The 20,261-nt window shown below is 38.2% G+C and overlaps 1 protein-coding gene across 1 annotated transcript; it reads left to right on the forward strand.

The window, feature by feature from the left end:
* The first annotated feature begins 288 nt into the window (after positions 1–288).
* On the forward strand, positions 289–16,202 carry tinagl1 (tubulointerstitial nephritis antigen-like 1). Its single transcript, XM_087787911.1, has 12 exons — positions 289–444; positions 2,382–2,686; positions 3,782–3,848; positions 6,433–6,525; positions 6,594–6,708; positions 8,533–8,659; positions 8,745–8,895; positions 9,100–9,286; positions 10,318–10,363; positions 10,933–11,056; positions 13,331–13,376; positions 13,956–16,202. The coding sequence occupies exons 2-12, from the start codon at positions 2,389–2,391 to the stop codon at positions 14,121–14,123; spliced, it is 1,422 nt and encodes a 473-aa protein (XP_087644037.1). The 5' UTR covers positions 289–444; positions 2,382–2,388; the 3' UTR covers positions 14,124–16,202.
* The last annotated feature ends 4,059 nt before the right edge of the window (positions 16,203–20,261 follow it).

The raw sequence follows: 20,261 nt of genomic DNA on the forward strand, positions 1-20,261 counted from the left end.
AGATGGTAGACTCTCTGGAGGCAAAGTTCACTCCAGTGCTAGTCTGCGGTCAGATCACATGGTGAAAAGCAGACAAGTGATTATGAACCGTTGTTGAGGCCCTGGAGAGAGCATGAAGAGGAAGCAGCTAGCATCAGGAGAGAGAATGTGCCCGCGTAAAAACAGTTTCACTTTTGTTTGTTGAGATTCCATGAGGCCTGAAATCAACCTGTGGGAGTCAAGGAGGGAGAGAGATAGAGCAGGAGGTAGTGGGCACAGGGCAGAAAGTGAAGGGGGGTCAGAGAGGAGGGGCTTCCCCTGTCTGCTGCCTGTATATAGAGAAAGGAGTCTGGTTGGACAGAGCAAGTGAAGAACAGTAAAAAGGTTATTTCCGCTGAAACAGTGTAAAACTTTCAAGGACCTCCAGTGGGATTTGAAGTTTCAGGATTTATCTTCCAAGCCTGGGTAAAGAAACCTTTTCATTCAAGTCTGATTGTGGAATGATGTCTATCATGATTGGTTTCACTTAAGTTCAATCATTGCTGAGTGTTGTTTGAGTGTTTCGCATGCCCTTGTTTTCACTCACCTTTACAGGCCTCCACATGATTCTATTTACTTTTGAGGTGGGACTGATGGCCACAAAAGCTGCACATTGATATAGAATTTACAGCATAAATGGAAGCCAGGTGCCCTTTTCTTCTCTGGGTTATTGAGTCCAGAGATATTCACCTGTGTGGGCTCTCACCTGTTACCCTGAACACACAAATCAACTTTTACCGCAGTTATTCTCTCGCTTTATCTTGATTCATGTGGAATGCTAGGTGGAGATATTTCAAAGTTCACCTGCATAGGTCAGACAATGACGTCTTTTCCTCAAGTAAGGGCAGAGGAATAGATTTTCTAAATATTCTCTTCATCAGAATATTCACCAGAGGGGATCTTTTCCTTACTTTTTTCTTACTTAGAAAAACTTTGATTTTTGTGATTTATTTTTTATTTTTCTTTAGTTAGTTGAGGGGTCAACATGTTGTCAGAGTGTTCATGTAAGTGTGAGTTACTCGCCACAGCTGTCTTCAATGTGATGGCATATGGTAGCCTTTTGGTCATTGCCACAGGGTTTAAAACGAAGCCCTAACTAATACTTACTAATAAGTTAAGTAATCTGCCAAATTGTTCCATTGTCAATTGTACAGTCCTGTAGGCTTGGGGATTTAATTTAAATACAATTTCAACAATTATTTTCTATTTTTTATTGAATTGCAGTAATTTTGCAAGTTTTTCTTAAGGAACCAATGATAAGCTCCCCTGGTATTTTACTGCACCCTACATACAATACATCGGAGTGGGTGAGTCCATTCCATGCCGCTTCATGGTGATTTGTGTGAATGTGCTCTCGACTAAAGGCACAGTCATGCAGAAAACAACACAGCAAATGTCTTTTCCGGGGCTTTGCTTTATGTGCACAGTCTCCATTGTGCTTCACAGATCGGATCAGATAATTAATTAGGATATTTATGTTAGCTGCAGGCCAACCCTTGTATGCTCCTATAGAAATTGTCGTCCAGGAACAAGACACTATTCCATTCTCTCATTATTATGAGTGATTGTTTGACCTTTGTTAGGCCATATGAAAGACTTTTTATTGTTTTAAAACTGATTAAAGGAAGATTAGTTCTAAGGTCTATTCTCTCACAATAATAGACCATGTCATGGAAAATATGTTCTCTATATTTCATATATTTAAAACTACATCATTCAATTTCACTCATAACAGCTTATGTTATGTGTGTAAGCATATGGTGCAAAGTCTTACGAGTTTAAACTTCCAGAAAGTAAACAATCTGATTCATAACATTATATTGATTGGTCGGTGTAATGATCACAATGTTCTGAAGAGGGCAATAACAAGATGATTTGTTTTCTCTGCTCTTTAGCTTATACAATTTTCCACTAAATGGAAAAGTGATGAACTCACATAAATGAAGTGACTGCATTTGAAAATATTACTCAGGGAATTGCAACTTAACCCCAACAGCAGTTATTTATGGATGAATATTTCAACATCCGTGTCTCCATCACTAAGTGCTTGTTTTTATCCATTTCTTGCTGACTGTACTGTTGCCTTCTGTTTTTTCTGGCAGCTCGAAAGGAAATGTGGGGAAAGTGAACAGAGCATCTCTGAGGATTATGTGGGTTGTTGTAAAGACAATTTGTGGCCAAATCTTTTCATTTGTTTGTGTCTGTATGGTCGAGCATTTGAATGATGCTTGTGTGAAGGTGGGGTGGTCGAGTCCTACCCCTATGATTCACCTTACCTTGACCTCTCCACCTCATTGAGTCTATACACAGCAGATTTCCCTTGACATGCTCTCACCTGATCTCATTGTTTATGTCCTTTTCAGAATCATTATGAAGCTAATTTTTTTGACCTTGTCCATGTTGGTGTTGGCCGTTGGACGTGCAGACAGAATCCTATCTAAAAGGACCAAGCGGGAGCTGGCCAGTCCTCTTCATCTAGGGGGAATCAGAGACCCGTTTGGGTCGTACTGTCAAAGGAGAGGAGGCTGCTGTCCTGGTAGAGATGACCAGTGCACAGTCCCCTACCTGGACACAATTTGCTACTGCGACCTGTTCTGCAACCGCACCATCTCTGACTGCTGCCCCGACTTCTGGGGTCATTGTCTTGGTGTGCAGCCACCTTTCATTGGTATGTAACAGTGTGTAAAGTAATCTCTATTTCTGACAAATGTTGAATTACATTTCTTTCTTTACATTTCGTTTATTCAACGTTTGCATTCAAGGGTAGAAATAAAAAAACATATTTATTTTTCATTTTCACTTTTCTGGAGCCACCTACACATGATGACTGAGTATTTATCGAAGATTTTAGATTCTGGTTCTGATACTGATAACTTCACTTCAACATCGGTCTGATAGTGATAAATATTTTATGAGATCAGGTTTTAAACTTCGTAAATTTCCACTCCAAGCTGTTTTCATACACAAAAAATTGATAAAGAACTACCAAAGATTACTTACAAACAAATAACGAATCAATCTGATGTTCACTGACTCTTTCATGAGTCCGTTTGTCTTCAGAAAAATCCATACATTATCAAGTTTTGATCCAGAGTGGGTATCAAAAGACATGAGATGTTTCGATGCTCGCTACTACTGAAGAATGCCACAAAAGAACCAAAGGTTTATACCCATCCCTTCTCTGACATAACAATTGGAGAAGTACATCCTTGTTTGGATCCTGCCGGAATCTCTGCCATCTTTCCTTGAATGCACATGTTTATTTCTTTGCAACCAGGAACAGCAGACTACCTGAGTAGCGAGCAGGGAACAGTAGTCTTCTTATTAAAGCAGACAGAGGGCTGAGGGATGAATGGAGGTCCAAAGAAAGAATGCTAGCTATGTGGGTGAAACTACATTTAAAATTCTTTATCTAGATGAGTAATTCAACAAATGGACAGTCACATTTAAAATGTGTATTTTTTACTACGTTTTTGTTTGTTGAAAATATAACAATATAATTAAACATCCTTAGACGAAGGTGTGTGACAGGGATAGTTCTGCTTTTATATATGCTAACATCTTAACACCAAAAGGTACTAAGATTTGGCTCCAGTGAGCAGTGCGCGACTGGGAACGAGTCTGGAAAAAAAGCTAACACCACATTGTAAATTATTTGACGTCCAACACACACTTTCCTTTTCTTTAATTTAGTCTTTGTTTAAATTGGTTGGATGAGCTATATTTATTTTGCAATAACTTGTTCATGTTTGTTGTCATGCAGGCACCTGTGAGAGGAATGGAAACCAATACTTCTCTGGGCAGACGTACAAAGACAACTGCAATTTATGGTAAGTGATGTATATTTTTTACACTTCTTTTAAAAAATTGTATTCATAGCTAACAGTTTTGAATTAAAACTGTAACAGTGGCTGATAACATCTCCAGGCATTTAAATCAACCCCTTTATTTTCTCTTCTATCATGATGGCAAAATGACTTTGTTTCTTGGTTCTGTGTCAGAACCTTAAGTTAGCTTTGATTGACCAATAGCAGGGAGAGCTCTGACCTTTAAATAGCAGCAAGTGTCAAAAAGCAGCACATATGTGTCAAATCCCCCTTAAACAAACAACAACTTTTCATGACATTCTCTTTGACATCACAGTGTTAAGGCAATGCACACAGACGCTTGAAAAGTTGCACTACATCCTTGGCGTACTGCTCTTAATATTCCCAAAGCATGGAATGCTCCAAAATCGGTGGATCCCTGTGCCTCCGCTCATTAACAGCTGGCACACACTTTCTCCTGACATTAACTGAATGATTCCTGACATCAGCTGCATCTTTTTACAGCATGATAATGTCAGTCAAGTCTTGGCTACGATACCCAGAAACGTCAAAATGAAACTTGATTTGAATAATTATTAAATAAATACAGTAAAAAGAAGTGGAACCATGAAGCTTAAAAACGTTTCAGTTTATGCGAGTGAGTTCATGCGCAAGTGTGTGCATGTGAGTGTGTGTGTTTGCATGAGTGTTTGTCCATGTGTATCCGCGAGTGTACACGTTTGCCGTCTTTTGTTGTGTTCATGAATATAATGCTAAATAAAGCTCCAGCTGCATCCTCTACCTTACAAAACTGGTGAATTGCTGATCATTCCTGATAAGCATTAACTGATGATGCAATGTGTTAACCTGATGGAAGATAAAGAGTGACTGCAGGGAATACAGTTAGTCTCTTCAGTTGGAAACAATTTTGGTATATAAGTACGTGTTTAACTGGCTCTGAATAAATGTGTGAAAATGTTATATAATTTTCCAATATTTTGAATCCCAATTATATTTCAGAAAGTCATCATCATTAGCTAGTCTTTTCAACGTATAATGAGTGACAGTAATAGGATGTTATTTTGATCCATAGATTAAGTGCATGGTAAGGTTGATTAACGAACAGACATTACTATTATTTGAATCAGGTTTTGCAAAACAATGTTTTTTGAGTTTCAAGTATGTTGATATGATTACATACATTGAGTCTCCTCATGTCCCGGTGTAACAAATCAACACAGTCCAGGACCATTGTATGTATTTATGTCAACATTCTTCTGTTTAAATCCTGAGTTGAGAAAGTGTTGGCCCATGTTCAAAGCTCCCTCATTCACTGTTGTTGGTCACAGATTTACGTAGGTGTGTATACCGTTGAACAAGGGGTCTGCTATTTGCTATTGACCTTCACCCAAAGACAGGTTCCATATTGAGATGTTACAATGTTAACATTTTGTTGTTGCTTTTGCTTTGTTCTACTGTTGTGTTTGTCAAAGCATCATTGTTTTACTGCTGTGTTTCTTGTGGTACATATTTGCACTATAACTATTATTGTTATTGCTGTGGATATGTTCACTGTTGCTTTTGTTTTTTCCCTTATAAGGTAAGAAGTATATTAAAGAAAGAGGTTAAGAATGCTATTTCATGGAAATACTTGTTCATTAACCCAACAAAACAGATAGTGTCAAGAATGTTTTTAGAATTACCTTTGCAACATCGTAAACACAAATGGGCATACATACCTGATCTCAACATTTACAAATCATATCGTCCAATTTCAAACTTCTATAACAGAGATAAATATTCTATGGTTCTCAGCAGCATAACAAACATTGTGGCAGTTCTATTGTATATTGGTAAAGAACAGACAAAAACATTCTTCCTTTTACTTTAGAAGAACACCCACCCTCTCTATCCTTTTCACACACACACACACACACACACACACACACACACACACACACACACACACACACACACACACACACACACACACACACACACACACACACACACACACACACACACACACACACACACACACACACACTCCTCACTAGTAAGTAAGTAAGTAAGTAAGTAAGTAAGTAAGTAATGGTTATTTGCAAAGCGCCTTTATAGACCAGGAAATCTACACTCAATCTCTGACTACTTGTATAACACTCTCTTCACCAGAAAGCACACAAGCAGACCAGACGGCCATACAAATCATGTGTTCATCAACATTATTAGTGGTGTTAAAATGAATTGAAGTTAAGCATTATTAACTAGTTAACTGTGACAGACATCTATAATATAGTTGTCTGCAAGCATATCTGTGTTTCTGCTGCTTTTAATGTGAAACATCGGACACTTTTAAGTTATATAACTATGTTAGTTAATGGTGTTGTTATAGCTGCCAGAGCCATTTATGGTTCTGATGCCACAGTTAATATTCTGCTATCTTCCTCTACTCTGACTTAATAAGGATTTTTAATGTTGCTCATTAGCCTCTTACTTCTTTAAATAACTTCTGGCCCTGATATCCTTTTTGAGTATTGATAAGTGTGTATAACAACACTGGTGACAATTAAACTAGGTGATACAACATGTTTCTTTTAATTCTCTGCAGCACGTGTGGTATTACTGGACGCTGGGAATGTGATCAGAATGCCTGTTTGATCGAAAAAGACATGATCCAGGCGATAAACAGCGGGAACTATGGGTAAACACCACAGATTTTTGAAATATACCTATACATGGATCTTTTAAACTGAGACGTCGCTCCTTCAGGTGGAAAGCAGCCAACTACAGTGCGTTTTATGGAATGACACTAGATGAAGGAATCCGCTACCGGCTGGGCACACAGAGACCGACCAGAACCATCATGAACATGAATGAGATACAGGTATTCATTTAGGGACAGCTACCTTGTATTTAAACTAATTTGTGTAGGTTGTATAGGTTGCATGTAGTTCTCAACGTTAAGTAAGAAGAAACTCATATAAAATACAAGTTCAAGAGCTTTATCAATGTTATTATTATTATTATTATTATTATTATTATTATTAACAGTGTAACCTAAACCTGTTATTCAGATGCGAAATACACACACGTAATTAATGTTACGTTTTTGGATTCATGATCAAACTAAAAATGTGCAATATAAATAAAATACTTGCCAAAATGCTTCCACAATGATGTATGGAAGTTATATCGTTGACATTTTAGTGTAGGAGCCACTTTAGAAGTTAGAGTTTATCAACGTATTACAAATTTGTTGAACCCGTGTCTGAAAGTCAACCAGATCATCCTGGTTCATTTGGTCTTCTTTACAATATCCAAAATCCCTTGTTATCAGAGGAGAGTGAGTACTGCTTGTTTCTCTGTGAAAACCCTCCGTGTCTGGAAGCTCTTGTTTGTCTTTTATCCAGACTGATTACATAAGTTAGAGCCAAAACATCACATAGACACACAGGGGCGATGGGAAAATATAACACAACATCCACCCCCACTCCATGTCTACCTCCATCCCTACTACCACCACAAAAACACACACACACCTGCGCTCTCAAAGCATTCCACAACTTTTTCTAGGTAAAAATGCTCTTAACTCCTCCTCCTTCCTCCAACTACCGCATGTCTTTACCTGTATTAGGAAGAGGAACAGAATCCATGTATTTCCCCTTCCTTTTAAAGTCTCATGAATCACCTGCACTGCCATTTGTATTTTTCAACATGGTTAAGTGTTTAAGCCTTCTGGGTTTTTGGACTTTGACCTCTTCCTCCTAAAAATCTGTTACGAGCAGCACATTCCTTTGTTATGTATTAGGTGGTCTGTTGCACTCTAGATTAAAGCCCTATTAATCACAGGAATGCAGCACAGGGTGGCTGGTTACTGGAGAAAGAGGTCCATGTGCGCTGTTGTCCCTCATAAACTGCTTTAATAAAAGTAGTTTGGTACCTAAGAATCTCCTTGAGCATGTAAAGAAAATATGTACCCTTAGTGGTTATAATTATCTGGATTTCTTCCAGATAATTACAATTGCAAGGTGGCCATGTAAATAATTCGGAAGACATAGCTGTGATTTAACAGGAAGGTCGCATGGTCTCATGGCAACAACACACTTACATTGTTCCCACACGACAATAAAGTACTTTTCAGTAGTGATTATCACAGTTACATAAGCTGCACCACCAGCTTTCATTCTGGACTACAGACCTAACAACTATCATTTCAGTGGGTCACCTTTACTGAATTTTGTTGGATTTTCACTATCAATCTCTCATCAAAACTAACCAATCTAACTTATATTTAATGTTTATCTCAACTGTTATGCATTGTTGTGATATGAACATTTGTGTTCATTAAGATGTCAGAACAATTTTCTCCTTTTTTATTTTTGTATAAATATTTCAATGGCATAATTATTTTAGTTTTAGACTCCTGAAGTACTGATCAAAATAATCAAATACAGACATAAATAAAATGATTTGAAAGTCTTAGATACAACATTTGTAAAAACGTTGAATAGATTCAACAGAGAATTGTTCGACAGCCTTAATTAAAGTTAGTATTTATGGTCCACAATAAAATAAGAAGACGGTACATTCAACTTCAGCAGTTTCATTGGTTTTACTGCATGAATTAGTTTTTATATACTAAAACAGGAAGAATCATATTCATTTATCCATTTTCATTGAATCATAATCTTTTCATCATCAACTGTAGATGAACATGGACCCTCAGAGTGAACAAATACCGCCCCAGTTCGACTCAGCGCAGAAGTGGCCAGGAAAGATTCATGAACCACTTGACCAGGGAAACTGTGCCGCATCGTGGGCATTTTCAACAGCATGTAAGTTCTGAGGCAAAATGTGGATTTTACTTAATGACTCCTACTTACTTACTTAATGACACTTATGCTTATGTTTCCTGACCAGCTGTGGCATCAGACAGAATCTCCATTCAATCAATGGGTCACATGACTCCCCAGCTGTCACCACAGAACCTCATCTCCTGTGATACAAGGAACCAGGGGGGTTGTGCTGGTGGACGTCTGGATGGGGCCTGGTGGTATCTTCGGCGCAGAGGGTAAAGACTGAACTTCTTTTAAGCTAGTAGGACTTTAAATCCAATAATTTGAATTTTCAAGGTAAGGGACATCTTTGAGAGTCAAAACTGATTTACCATTTAACGTATTCATGTCTGGAATATTTTCAACACTATATTAACAGGGGGGCTAGGAAGTTTTGTGTTACCAGTACTTATAATCCAACTTTTAATTGCTTCTTTCAGAGTAGTCACAGAGGACTGCTATCCATACCAGCCGCCACAGCAGACCCCAGCAGAAGTGGGCGTCTGTATGATGCAGAGTCGTTCTGTTGGCCGAGGGAAGAGACAGGCCACACAGCTCTGCCCTAACACCCACAACTACAACAATGACATCTACCAATCTACCCCACCCTACAGGCTCTCATCCAACGTAAGAAGGTTTTGTTTTGCCTGTTGATCTTTATCTGCATCCTCTGCTACGATGATCCAATGCTACCTATTTTAAGAGGCCCACTTGAAATCTTTGATTGTTTTTTTTTCGAGCTGAGCTGAGTACTGTAGTCCGAAAAATATTACAAACAAAAAAACAAAACAGTTTTCCTTGTTTCTCCTCTAAAATAATTAGTCCAGTTACTTATATTCCTGAGGTCAGAAATATAATGTGTTATTAGATGTTAAAATTCTGATTAATTTTAATTGAGAAATATATATAAAGATATAAATATGCCAAGACTATATAAACCTTATAAAAGTTACAAGCAGCAACAGCCTAATGTGTGATTTAAATCCAATAAACTCATTAGAATGTATTAAATATTCCCATTTGGAAAGCGCATCTGACAAAGCCAGTATAGTGAAAACTCGTATGCATGTATGCAAGAATAGATAGATAGTAATAATAATAATAATAATATTATAATAATAAGACAATCCATGTAATTTCTTTCATGAGTAACAAAACAACAAATTCAACAAATGTATTTTTAAGTAAAACATTTTTTGGAGAAAATAAAAAGTATGAACTAAGGCAGGCATAATTAAAAGATGTTTTCTCTGATTGTATACAGTTGGTAGGATTGTATGTAAACCAAATATTGATGTCTAAAAATATATAGCTTAAATAAAAAAAATAAAAAAAAGTCATGATCATCATTTAATGAATTTCATAATGACTCTTATAATAGCATTAGTTTAGAGCTGTATCTCTATCAGTGAGGTGTCTCAACGTTTCTATGAACACGCAAATAAACGTGAAAATGGTTTTACAGTCCCCTGAAATAAGCATAATGATAGTGAACTAAAATGCTTTCCAGTTTTGAGCACCAGCCTATGATCAAGTTGATCTCACTGATTTTTCTTTTACCATCCAAGTGTTTGCTTTGATCCTCATCGTCTTCTTGACATGTAATGATCTTCCCGCCTGTCTCCCTCCCTGTGAATCTTCCACTTTTATTCTCTTAGGAAAAGGAGATCATGAAAGAGATCATGGATAACGGTCCAGTGCAAGGTAAGGAGTTGTTTGTTCCAGTGTATGACATGCATTCATTTGTGTCTCATGTTTATTGAGAGACAAGCATTTAAACAACAAAATGAATCGGTTTATTTTTCCAGGCAACTTTTTGCAAAGCGAGAGATTGTTCTTTTCACGTTGTTCACGTTCACTTTGTTCGTTAGTGTGAAGTCAGTAAAGCACTCTTACACCAAAATAATTTTACACTTTAATGTAGATTTGCATTACAGAAAAAAAAAGTATTTTAAATAAAAAACAACTGCATGAACAGTAGTAACTACCAGAGCAGAACCTGCACCTTAAAAGGGTAAAAGCTCTGCTTTCCTCTGGGATTTTTGTTGGAACTCAAGTTATTAGAAAAATGTTTGAGAGCTTCTCTTCGGTCTCTGACCTCCACTGATGTCATACTTGACCTTGGCAGACAAATCTGTTGTTAAGACGCATCACACACAAGTGCTACTATAGTACTTTACACAATGAGACATTCTAAAACACAAACATAAAAGGTGTCTATTATGGTACTATCCTGTTCTAGAAGTTTAACAAGTGATATTTGACCCTTTCAGCCATTATGGAAGTTCATGAAGACTTCTTCCTCTACAAAAGTGGGATTTACAAACACACCGATGTCAGCTTCACTAAACCGCCACAGTATCGCAAACATGGCACACACTCCATCAAGATCACAGGGTAAGTCACACACTTTTTTTCCTTTTGCTGATGTTTGTTAAAAAGTGATCCAGCGGAAATGTGAATCATGATGACATTAGATCAAGCTGATACTATGAGCCTCTTCATGTCTGTGCAAACATCTGAGCATGTCTACAAGCTTCCGGGTCTACTACTCATAAAGACACACCTTGACTCCATGTAGTCTAGACCATCTTCACCTCCCCTTCCCTCATTACTTTCAAACTGGGAAGACTAAAACTATGCAGACGTGCAGACAACCTGACACACCTGGATGAGTGTTTGCCTTCTCCCCCTCCCACCACTGTTCCTTGTTTTATCCATCATATCATGACTCACTATCACCACTCTGTTCTTTGCTGGGCTTTCAGGCTAACTTTTTTTCTTTTTATCCCCAACATTTTTTTAAATGTTGCTAGGGATGTGTCTGGGTATGTGTCAATAAACTGAAAGTGCCTATTGAAGACCCTCAAACCCCAGACACATTTTTTGGATAGTTTTCAGTCGAAAGACCCTTTAAATGTTAATATGTTGTCTGTTTATGACACTTTGCTGCATCCCTCTTCCTGTAAAGACATGTAGATGATAAGAACCTGAAACCTACACTTATTGTGTTAAAATCGCATACTTCAGAAACATGCAATGTTCAAAGACATCTCCCCTACATGTTTGTTCTCCTCAGTCATCAACTATAACTCTTTGGACTGTAATTATGTCCCTGCATCTCCCTGCATGAAGATGAGATCGTAGGTTCCTCCTCCTGCAAAGTAACATTATTTTCATGGTCACACTCCTGAGCCCATAAACTCTTTCGAGCGTAAACATAACATGGGCTAAAACTTTTGTGTTTGCTGTTTAGACACATTCCATCTCTTTGCTTTTAATCATCACGTCTTATTCTCCGTTTATCATTGGCTGTCTCACTGCTGAGCTCAAAAGCTCAGTATGATAAAATGATGATTCAGGTGTTAACCAATTTGGGGAATTCAATTGCTTCTCAATATATTACAGTAACTTGAATAATAAAAAAAATATCTTAACATTACAATAGTTTGTTTTAGTCTATCTTTAATCGAACTACTGTTTCACGTGAATATTATGATTTTGTATTAAAATATGCTAAAATCTGTTAAGAATAGAAATTGATTCACTGATGGAAAATTTGAGCAGCGACCTGCCCGCCACTGGTACCAGTGTGTTTACGCAGCGCAAATCCCAGAGCGGTGCGCTCCTTTAAGCCCGGGCCTTGGGAAAGTTTGTGAAAACAGCATTGAGGTCCACTGTGGTGGAAAGAGTTTTGTCTGGACTGTTGATCCTGGCTACACCGGACACAGAGAGGGGGATCATCACCTCAGAGGAACGGTCAGGGCAGAAGGCTCGGCACAGGCGGGGGGGAAAGACTCCATCCTTGTCTGAGGGGTCTGGTGCTCAGTGCGAGTTTGTTAACCATAGTATGCAAGCCGTTATAGTCTCAGTGTCTAGTTTCACAGAAAAAAGCAGGTGTAACGTACAATATAAACAAACACAAACCTAAACCTAAGTGTTAATAAAAGCAATTTTCTATGCAGATATTCTTACTATTTTAATCATTGTTAAATAAGGTAATAGGTTTTCAGTCTGTCCGCCAATTTCCTTCAAAACATCCAACTGGGTACAGGGTGTCTCCTGGGAAACCAAGGGTCTATCAGGCAAAAACAGGATGGGAATCAGCTTAGGAGGAATGTTTTGTTCACAATGAGAAGAAAGAACTTGTTGAAAAGTTGGCAGCGGCTAGGAACTAAATTTAAGCATGATGGGAATGCGTGGAATAAAGCCAACATTAACTGATGTGGGTTGGATTTGACAACTCTTATCTGTGATCATTCAAGTACAGAGTTCTGAAAATGTTGTTTGTCTTCATGTGTTCACAATCTTTTGTTCTTACACATTTGTTAAGTGAAAATGTTTATGAGAATTCTGATTTGAAAAGTTGAATTCAGGAAAAACACTCCAAGATGGTGTGAGTAGGATTCACATTTGGCCCCACTTGAATATGACTTATTCCACTTCCTTATTTTAATCTCTAGATGTTGGAGGCCTTGCTCTGAAGTTTTTACAAATCGTAGTTTTGACTTATGTCAAACCAAACAGCAGCAACCATCCAAATCTATTGTTCAGGATGACATGTTTGTGTTTTCAGTTATGTTGTTTTTAAACAACTATCTTTATTGAATATTATTGCATTATGGTTTTGTTATTTTAGAATGAAATGTAATTGACTTGTTTCATCTCCAGGTGGGGAGAGGAGCGACATTTTGATGGAACTCCACTTAAATACTGGGTGAGTATGTGTTTTAAATCCGACTGCAGTTTAAACTATACTTTATACAAGTACAATGTAGTACCAAGAAAAAAGGTTTAGTAATGCTACATCAGCAACTCACGAGTCAGAGTCTGCTTTGATATTGCAAATATAATAAAAAATGTATTCACCTTATTTGGAAGTTCTTGACTTGTTTTCAAGATATAAATGAAGGCCACTATAAGGTAAGCATAGAGGTGAAACATTTTTACTAACAATTTTTACTGAAATATAGGCTTGTTTTGAATATTTAAGTGTGTAATAAATACAACTTTAGATCAATATATTTAGTGGCCTTTTTGTCTCTCAGAACTATTTCAAATAATTTTAAACCAATACATGACATGAGATGGGGCTCGAAAAAAAATCCCCCAAGTACACATGTGCTGCTCTGATTGAGGAGGAATTATGGTTGTAGACCAAAACTTGAAGTAATGTCGAAAAAATGGGTTCTTATTGTTTCAAGTTACTGTATGTTTGACATGTTGAATGTTGACAAATGTTCTTGACACCGCAAGCTTTTTTCATTTTTAAATGACCTTTACTTGTCTATTTTAGATCGCAGCTAACTCCTGGGGCAAGAACTGGGGCGAGAACGGCTACTTCCGTATCATCCGTGGAGAGAACGAGTGTGAAATTGAAACCTTTGTGATTGGAGTTTGGGGCCGGATCACAATGGAGGACATGCACAACCATCACCATCATCATCGTCGCAGACATATTTAAAGACCCTAACCATGTAGAAAGTTAAAGAAACACCTGAACACAAGGAGACTCAAAACAACCCATTATTGAACAAGCTGGCTGGGAACAAATGTGAGCCCTGTTCATGAGCATCTCAGTTGTCTGTTGTGATGTCAATTTATTTTACCCAAACTCAGTTCAGTAGCGTTTACTTTCATCACAGGTACCTTCAGTTCCAAAGATCACACTTTTCAGGGTCACCAGGTAAATCTGATAGTGAAAGAGAAGTCACATTTGAGCTTTTGGTCAATTCTTGCTCTAAATTTATAATCCAGTCTGACCAAAGATGAAATCTGAGCAAGGGATTAGGAGCTTCCCCTTGGACAAAGACACACCCAGATCGACTGTGAAAGCTGATAATATCACCCAGCACCTTGTTGACATTCACCTGACAGCTCTCTGCTTGATCATGTTACTCTGTCGTTTTTAGAAACAATCAAAGAGCTCTCAGAGCTACAGGCAGTGGTTAACTTATGTCTGTCAGTGTTACAAGTGTTTAATTCTGACAAAAACAGATGAATAATTGATAATGAAATTAGTTGGTGGTTTGCAAGTAGCTATGCAATAAAAGTCACTCTCCAACCTGACACAGTAAAGAGCAAAGAATACACCAATCATTGTATATTTAATTTACAGTTGGGTCCACTTGATTACTTCGTCAATTACATTTTGGCTCTGAGATGCAAATAAAAATATTGATTTGTGAAATTAGAGACAGACAGATTTCATAAAATGTTTTTTTCTTTCTTTCATTGTATTTATAAATGTATCTCAATGTTCTTCAGTTTTCTCAACTATGTTTAGACAAACGTCCTGTGATAAAAGATATAAAATAATGCTAATCGTTCTTTCAAAAATATATATTTATAAATCACAACCAAATCAAATCACCTGCCTCTATCTCATTTCTCCGAATTCTTGAATCTGGATTTCACAATTCAAGGTTTTCACTGATGTTATTTAACTGGTGCTGATCTTTGATATTTCCTTGGTAGTTATGTTTGCACTGTTAAAATAGTTTCACCACAATGTGAATTAGCTTAAATATTTATATTTGTGGAGGAGGCTTGCTGCTGCTTATTAAGTTTTATTTTATTACAAGTCCAATTTCAATCTCACAGGTTTTTGATTAATTGCTTCCATTATTATTACCAGCATCATTTTAATTGAAATTAAAAAAAAACTTGATTGACGAACTTAATAGGCGTTTTCCATTAGTATCGTGAGTTACAATGTTAATATCGCTTAACTGAAATCATACTCAGCTCTGTCTTAACAGTTACTTTCAAAAAAGTATTTTGAATGATCACAGTCATCTGATACTGAAGCGCTTTTGATGTCTTCTGATGTCTGATGCTCTGGCTCAGATAAGCTGCTGTTGTTTTTATCCTGGCCATTTATCCGTTTAGATTAGTGTGGAGAATGAAAAACCGACTGAAAAAATGCTCCACAACACCAACTAGCAGTACAACTAGAAGTGCTAATATTTGCAGCAGAAAAAACATTTAATTCTTCAAACCACTGTTAAATCCCTTAATACACAACAACCTTTAACCAAAAACAAAAATGTGTTTATTGCAGGGCCCCAAAGTAATTGTAACATCAGACATGGGTTAAAAATTACAATTATATGAAAATGTAGAAAACAACATTGTCACTAGTGTTTTTATGTTTGTGCAGAATATTGACAGAAAGTGGCTTTTGTTTAAACTGTTACTATTTACTGAAAAGTAGAAAATTGTTGATGGTCTATTAAATTAATGAAATAATTTTGATTTGAAAAAGTTTTTTTTTTTTTATCTTGGGGAAGTATATATCCTGATGGCTAAATAAAGAAGAATTTCAACAGGAAATAAGAACACTTCTTGTTCACTAATGTTGACTTATTTATGTTTTGTAAATGCTATACTGTATCGCTCTCTATTATGTTTCAGTTTTTCCAGTTACATTTATTATTTCCCTGTTGGAGACAGTTATACAACAGCAGTTTTCAATTGTGTGGAACAATAAAGTTTGACCAAACATCAGTGTTGCTTCACCATGATGTAGTCCTCATATGAATTCACGTTTGTATGTTTGTTTTCCCAAAAACATTGGTTCATTTGATTGTGGGTTTGGGTAAGGAGAGCTAAGGAAAGGCATACATCATCCTTGCACTGATAAAAAGATAAGACAAGCAGATCCCCCAGCCTGGCAGAGAACAACAGAGCCCTGGCACAAATCAAGGTTGTCTGAAGACAAAGACCCCCTAGGAGTAGCAGTACTCTCCTGACATATCCAGAGGTTAGATCCTTCAGCCCCCTAGCCACATAGCAAAAAAGAATAATGGGAATTGGACACCGACCTCACCCTAGTGCTTGAGCACTCAAAACGCAGCAAAAATGGAAAAGAAACTTAACCCAAAAAGAAACTCAACCCTCCTCCAAGAAAGGGGAGGAGGGAGGACCAGATCGATACCCTGCTGTAAAATCAACGTCATCTCTGCAACAAGAAACAAGGCGAGAGGTTGCTTTAAAATGAGGTGCAAAAGAAGCTGGCACACATACGAAGAGCAGAACATATTTGCAGAGGCAGTCAAATAAAGGAGAAAGAGAGAACTATCTTCATTGGAAATCTCTCAAGGCATGTCAGACAGCTTCTAGAGGAAAAGAAAAGTGAGAAATCGGACGCCACCAAGGAACAGATAGCACAGTACATTAAGGCTCAATACAGAGACCCAAAGATAACTGTTCTTTCAAGTTGCAAGGATTGCTTAACAGCTCCACTCGAAAACTGAGCAAGATAAGAGCAATCGTCAGTAAGGTTGGCATCATCGAAAGTAAGGTTGGCATCAGCTCCTGGTCCTAACAGCATCTCCTATGAACTATGGAAGGTCATGAGCGCAGCATGGAGGGATCAAGTCATACCATTGGAGACCTACAGCACTTACCGACCAGTCCTGATAAAACTGACTGTCAAGGTGCCAACAAGTCACCCATAACACCCTTACCCTCACAGCATCCTGTTGGTTTGAGGGCCAGGAAAAGACAAAGGTGACACCAACCTACAAAGCCCTAGAGATAGACGACTAGAGATAAATGTCAAGATTGACAAACAGCTACATTTCCTGTTGCAAGATTACCACCATTTCAATCCGGCCAGACATTGTTTTTTGGTCAATGACCACCATGTTGGCCATGCCCAAAGAGCTAACCATCCCCAGGGAATCCAAGCCACAAGTGCAAGGCAGCCAAGTCCTCAGGTCTGGCTGTAGAGTGCAGAGAGAGGCTTTTTCAGCACATCAACAACAACGCTGCTTGGAAGCGTGGGAAGAAGAGGAGAGATAATAATTGGGGGTCAAGACAATGACCGTCTAGCTGACCCAAGGTGCTTTAGGAGGGGAGTCAGGCATATTTACCCAGCAGAAACTACACCATATTTGTACAATCAATGTTATTGTTAATTCATAATTGTCAATAATATTTATGTAAATGGTACGGTAACACACTCTAGTCTACTGTCTACACTGGAAGCGCTCGCATTATTTACCTAGTACTACCTGACTGTATAGCATGTTGGCCTTGAGGGTGAGTAGAAAAGGAGTGATGGACATTACAGACGAGCACCGCGGAGGTATTTGGAGTGCGTAACTCTGAAAATATCCTAACCCTTAGTTGACATTAGGGTGAGTAGAAAATGAGTGAATTATGATATTTTGGGTGAACTATCACTTTAACCACTTTTACACAATATAATCTTCCATTTCAGCAGATGAAGAAAATGATGAACATACAATTAAATATTCTACATAAGTTATACTTCTTACAATATAATGTGAAAAAAACTAGTTTTCCTTACTGTTCTCATTACTATCGCAGAGCTTATATTTTCTCTGCAGCTGCTGGGACCAAGTAAGGAAACATGGATGAAGGGATTTCTCCAGTGACTGTTTACATTGCTCTCTTTGTTTCTGCGTCACTAAGTAGCCAAAGCATTCATGACCTCAGCAGCAGCTTCTTACATTCTCCTAGCTGATAGTGAGCGATAGAGAACGGGAAGCAGTTAGTGAACACACAGGAACAATCGGAGGCCACATCCAGCAAGAACATGATCCATCTCTGTGAGACACAATCATTTGAACCCAAGCAAATCTCTTCTATACAAAGGGCAAGATATAAATTCATGGTAAGAACTCATTTAAAAAAAAAGAGGCTCCTTCCTTTTAATTTCTGAAAATAAACAAGTTAAATAGATGATTTTTAATGGCTTTCCCAACTAGATTACATTCAAGATGTCCCAAAAAATATCCTGTAAACGCATTACGCTTCAGCTCAAAGTTCCAAGAAAAGAGATACTTTTAGAGTTATAGGCAGAAATGTAAGTCCATTTAATTTAGTAACTGGAGTTCAGATTAATCTTCCTCCAAAAAGCAGCAAAAAGATCCAACCTATCCAACCTGTTGACACTCCTCTTGGACACCTTCCTACCGCAACACACCACAGCATAGAACAGGACACTGGCCACCACAGACTGATAGAACATGCAGAGGAGTTTCATGCAGTTGTGAAACGATCAGAGCCTCCTCAGAAAGTACATCACATGTCCGTGATCCAGGAGGCCAGACCAGGGTCCACATGCATTTTTGTCAGTTTGTCCTGCAGCAGATTGGGCTGGATGGTGTTAAAGGCACTAGAAAAGTCCAGGAACAGGATCCTCACTGAACCGCTTCCTTTATCCAGCTGCAGGGGGTCTTGCACGTGCTGAACTTGTGGCCTGAGATGTTTGAGGATCAGCCGTTCCAGTGTCTTCATCAACTGTGAAGTCAGGGCCACAGGTCTGTAATCGGTAACGCTAATCCCTTCTGTGCATCTACATCATCTTGTCTAAAAACGTGCTTTTTTAAAAATACTATGATGTGTTTTTCTATGAGTGACCATTTATGGCCCAATCAGATCATGGCTTTGCACTTTAATTTGTAAAATGGTTTGATGATAAAAACCTGGATAAACATATAAAAAACCAAAAAGTTAATCCTTAACTCCTTAGGAGGAACCGTCCTGACACTGCTGCATGCACAATCCATGGAGGAAATGTAGAAATTTTAGACGTAAACTTCTATTGTAAAAAGGCATAAGGTAAAGATGGCTATGGACTAGCCGTCATCTGCTCCCCTTTTAGGGCCCAGATGGTTCTGGGTACCCTGAATGTGGATAGCAATTAGTAGCTTAGGGGTCATTGCTCAGTCTTCCGTGAATCGAGTTAATAGGGGCTCGCCCCAGGGCCTGTCCACATGAAGACTGTACAGTATGCCTCTAAAAGTTTTTTTTTTCGAGGGCAGGTGTGTGAGAAGGTGCCTGGACTCCAGCTTCTGTAGGTCTCTACTGTTGGCTTCCAGGTTAAGCGTCTTTTTTTTCTGGGGCCTGCTGGCACTGAGGCCCTCCAGCCCTCAGTGGGACATTAAGCGGGAGCTGAACTATCTCTTGTCAAGTATCTTGATGAGGTCTCATTTGATGTGTTGTCTGTCAAGTTTTGTTCCTGCTAGCCCTGACTTCAGCAAGAGAGAGAGTGACCTTGTTCGTTCTCTATTTGCCCTAAATATCTTCCTTGGTGTAGAGGATTCGTCCATGTCTCTGCACCTATCCAGGGTTCAGTTTGAAGGTTATCACCTACTTCTTCCAGGTGACTGTCCTCACGCTGCGATCATGTCATCCCCCGCCTCACTCAGACCACTACCAGAGGCTCTGGCTTGTTGTTGTGCAGTTGGCTGTGTTCAGATGCTCTTATAGACAGCTTATTATGGATCTTTTACGACAAAGCTCTTCAAGTTCAATCTTAGAAGAACAACAGAAGTATTTAATGTGCACATGTAGAAAGTTGCTCATGGATTTTTATTTATTCAATCATGCATTAGACAGAATTCATCATATGTGAGAGGGAATAAATGTTTGTTAAAATTGTTTAGGATCCAGGGGATGTTGGCTATGAATTAAAAAAGCACTGAACATCGTTTTTGTCTGCGCGGATGGATCCAAAGAACGTAGTTCATTCACACCAATATCCTTCAATGAGAGATCGATTCGCTCAAAACTATAATTATTATAGAAGATCAACTACTCTACCTGCTGGTCAATTATCGCCATT

Source organism: Callionymus lyra, chromosome 3 (genome assembly GCF_982586985.1).
Source record: "Callionymus lyra chromosome 3, fCalLyr1.hap1.1, whole genome shotgun sequence".
Classification (NCBI taxonomy): Eukaryota; Metazoa; Chordata; class Actinopteri; order Syngnathiformes; family Callionymidae; genus Callionymus; species Callionymus lyra.